General features: G+C 43.9%; 1 protein-coding gene across 1 annotated transcript in view; it reads left to right on the top strand.

Moving 5' to 3' along the window:
* LOC106815685 (transcription factor HES-5-like) overlaps positions 1 to 1,988 on the top strand; it is a 3,476-nt gene extending 1,488 nt beyond the window's left edge. The window contains exon 4 of the mRNA XM_014820185.1: positions 741 to 1,988. Coding sequence (XP_014675671.1) covers positions 741 to 1,183 — 443 coding nt within the window. The 3' untranslated portion in view covers positions 1,184 to 1,988. The remainder of the gene's footprint in view (positions 1 to 740) is intronic.

Below are 1,988 nucleotides of genomic sequence, written 5' to 3' on the forward strand. Positions count from 1 at the left end.
TCACCAACTCAAATCAATAATATTAAAACAGGAAAGTGAATTTTAATACCAACGGGTAACTTGTGTTTATGGTAATTGTAAATCAATCCTTATTTTTCAATCAGTCAATCAGGTCTCAATGACTCGTGTCCCCACATGCACAGAAATGTCTCAATTAATGCCTGACTCATGTACCACATGCTCAGACTTGTCTCAATGACCCGTGTGTCCACGCGCACATAAATGTCTCAATGACTCATGTCCCACATGCTCCGACTTATCTGAACGATTGGTAGGCAGACAGATAGACAGATAGACGGACGGATGAACGGATGGGCACACAGACAACGAGCCAGCCAGACAGAAAGACAGGCAGACAACAGACAGACAGACAGATAAAGGAGTTTATTGATCAGCACCATTTGATGACTACAATTAATTGTATATGTTTATTTATCTATTCTATTTATTTATTTATATCTTCCTTCTCCTTGTTAACTTGCGCAAATCTCCTAGGTAGACGTTCCAATGCTTTGTGCAAATAACTAAAAATTCAGTTATGAAGTCTAAAAAGCTCTAAAATAAGTATGAATTCTAAAATGGAAAGATATAGATGAGCTGAAATCAGTTGTGTGAGTCTAAAGTCAGTCCGCTCATTTATTTACCATCATGTACCTTTAGCAATTTGTATAAGTTTGCAGTTATTGCGTTCATTAGTTTTTTTCTTGTTTTATTTATTTACTTATTCGTCTCTCCCGCAGTGATGGCGTCGCGGCCGGAGCTAGCGATGAAGTATCAGGCAGGCTATACGGAATGTGCCGCCGCAGTCTCTCAATTCATGGGTCTTTCGGGCCTGAGCCCCGAACTGGGCACGCGCGTCATGGGCCACCTCTCGGGGGTCATCACGAACCGATCGCCGCTGCCACCATCGCCGACGTCACTACCGTCATCGCCAACGTCACTACCGCCAACGTCGGCACCGTCAGTGAGGAGTGCGTACTCTGGGTCCGCTCGACTTCCGCTGGCGACAAAGCGTGACGTCATGAAGACGGGAAGCGGCGAGCGTGGCTTCAGTGCCGTTGCCATAACAGCAGGACCGCCTGTGCTACTGTGCAAACCTGTGCCCATCATACCAGAACTTATAGCCAACCCTGTGTACGCGAATCCGTACAAGAGTATGTTGCCCATGTGGCGGCCGTGGTAAACTCCGGCAGAGAAAAGAGACGCGCGCTCATCAGGGTATTAGATTAGAACACATCACGGCAGGGAACTGTAAATACATTACAGAATATATATATATATATATATATATATATATATATATATATAAATTGTGTATACTGTGTAAGATATTGTAAATATTGATCCGCATTTTATATACTACCATGTCACGTGATTGCAGGCGAAGTTAATATCGATATCGTACAGAATTCGTTGATGATAATGGAATGTCCAACTTACAAACATGATAATTATTCATCACCTATGTGCACATTTCCCGTGTGGACAAGTAAAACCATTAAGAGGTGCATTTTCGCACCACTATCACGCGAACAAATCTCGAGAAATGCCTCGAACACATTCCAAGAGTGCGCGCGGGTGCGTGCGTGCACACACCGTTTGTGGTTGCAGATAGACAGCCGCAAAAGCTCCTATCGCACACATTCCACCGAGTTTTGTATGTAGTGCCGATAAACGTGTTGCTGTTAGCTCGGCAACAACTCTACCTAGTCCTAGGTAGTTATTGCGGAGCGAAGGGTTACACAGTTAGAGCTAACAGGCTGAACAGCGTCCTCAATTCGCCGTTCACGACCAGTTAGTTATTCAACAAGAGAACTACGCATGTAATAATTCTGCTTTAATTTTTTACGGTCATTTGCCCAGATATCGATTAGCAAGCTGCCGATCAGTGCAGCCATAGAAGGAATGCCAAGTGCGGCAACGATATGTCGGTACCGTATTGTCGTCGCTATTGTTACAGTTACGTAATAAATGCTTTGTGTTTTGCA

Source organism: Priapulus caudatus, unplaced genomic scaffold (genome assembly GCF_000485595.1).
Source record: "Priapulus caudatus unplaced genomic scaffold, Priapulus_caudatus-5.0.1 Scaffold1175, whole genome shotgun sequence".
Taxonomy (NCBI): Eukaryota; Metazoa; Priapulida; class Priapulimorpha; order Priapulimorphida; family Priapulidae; genus Priapulus; species Priapulus caudatus.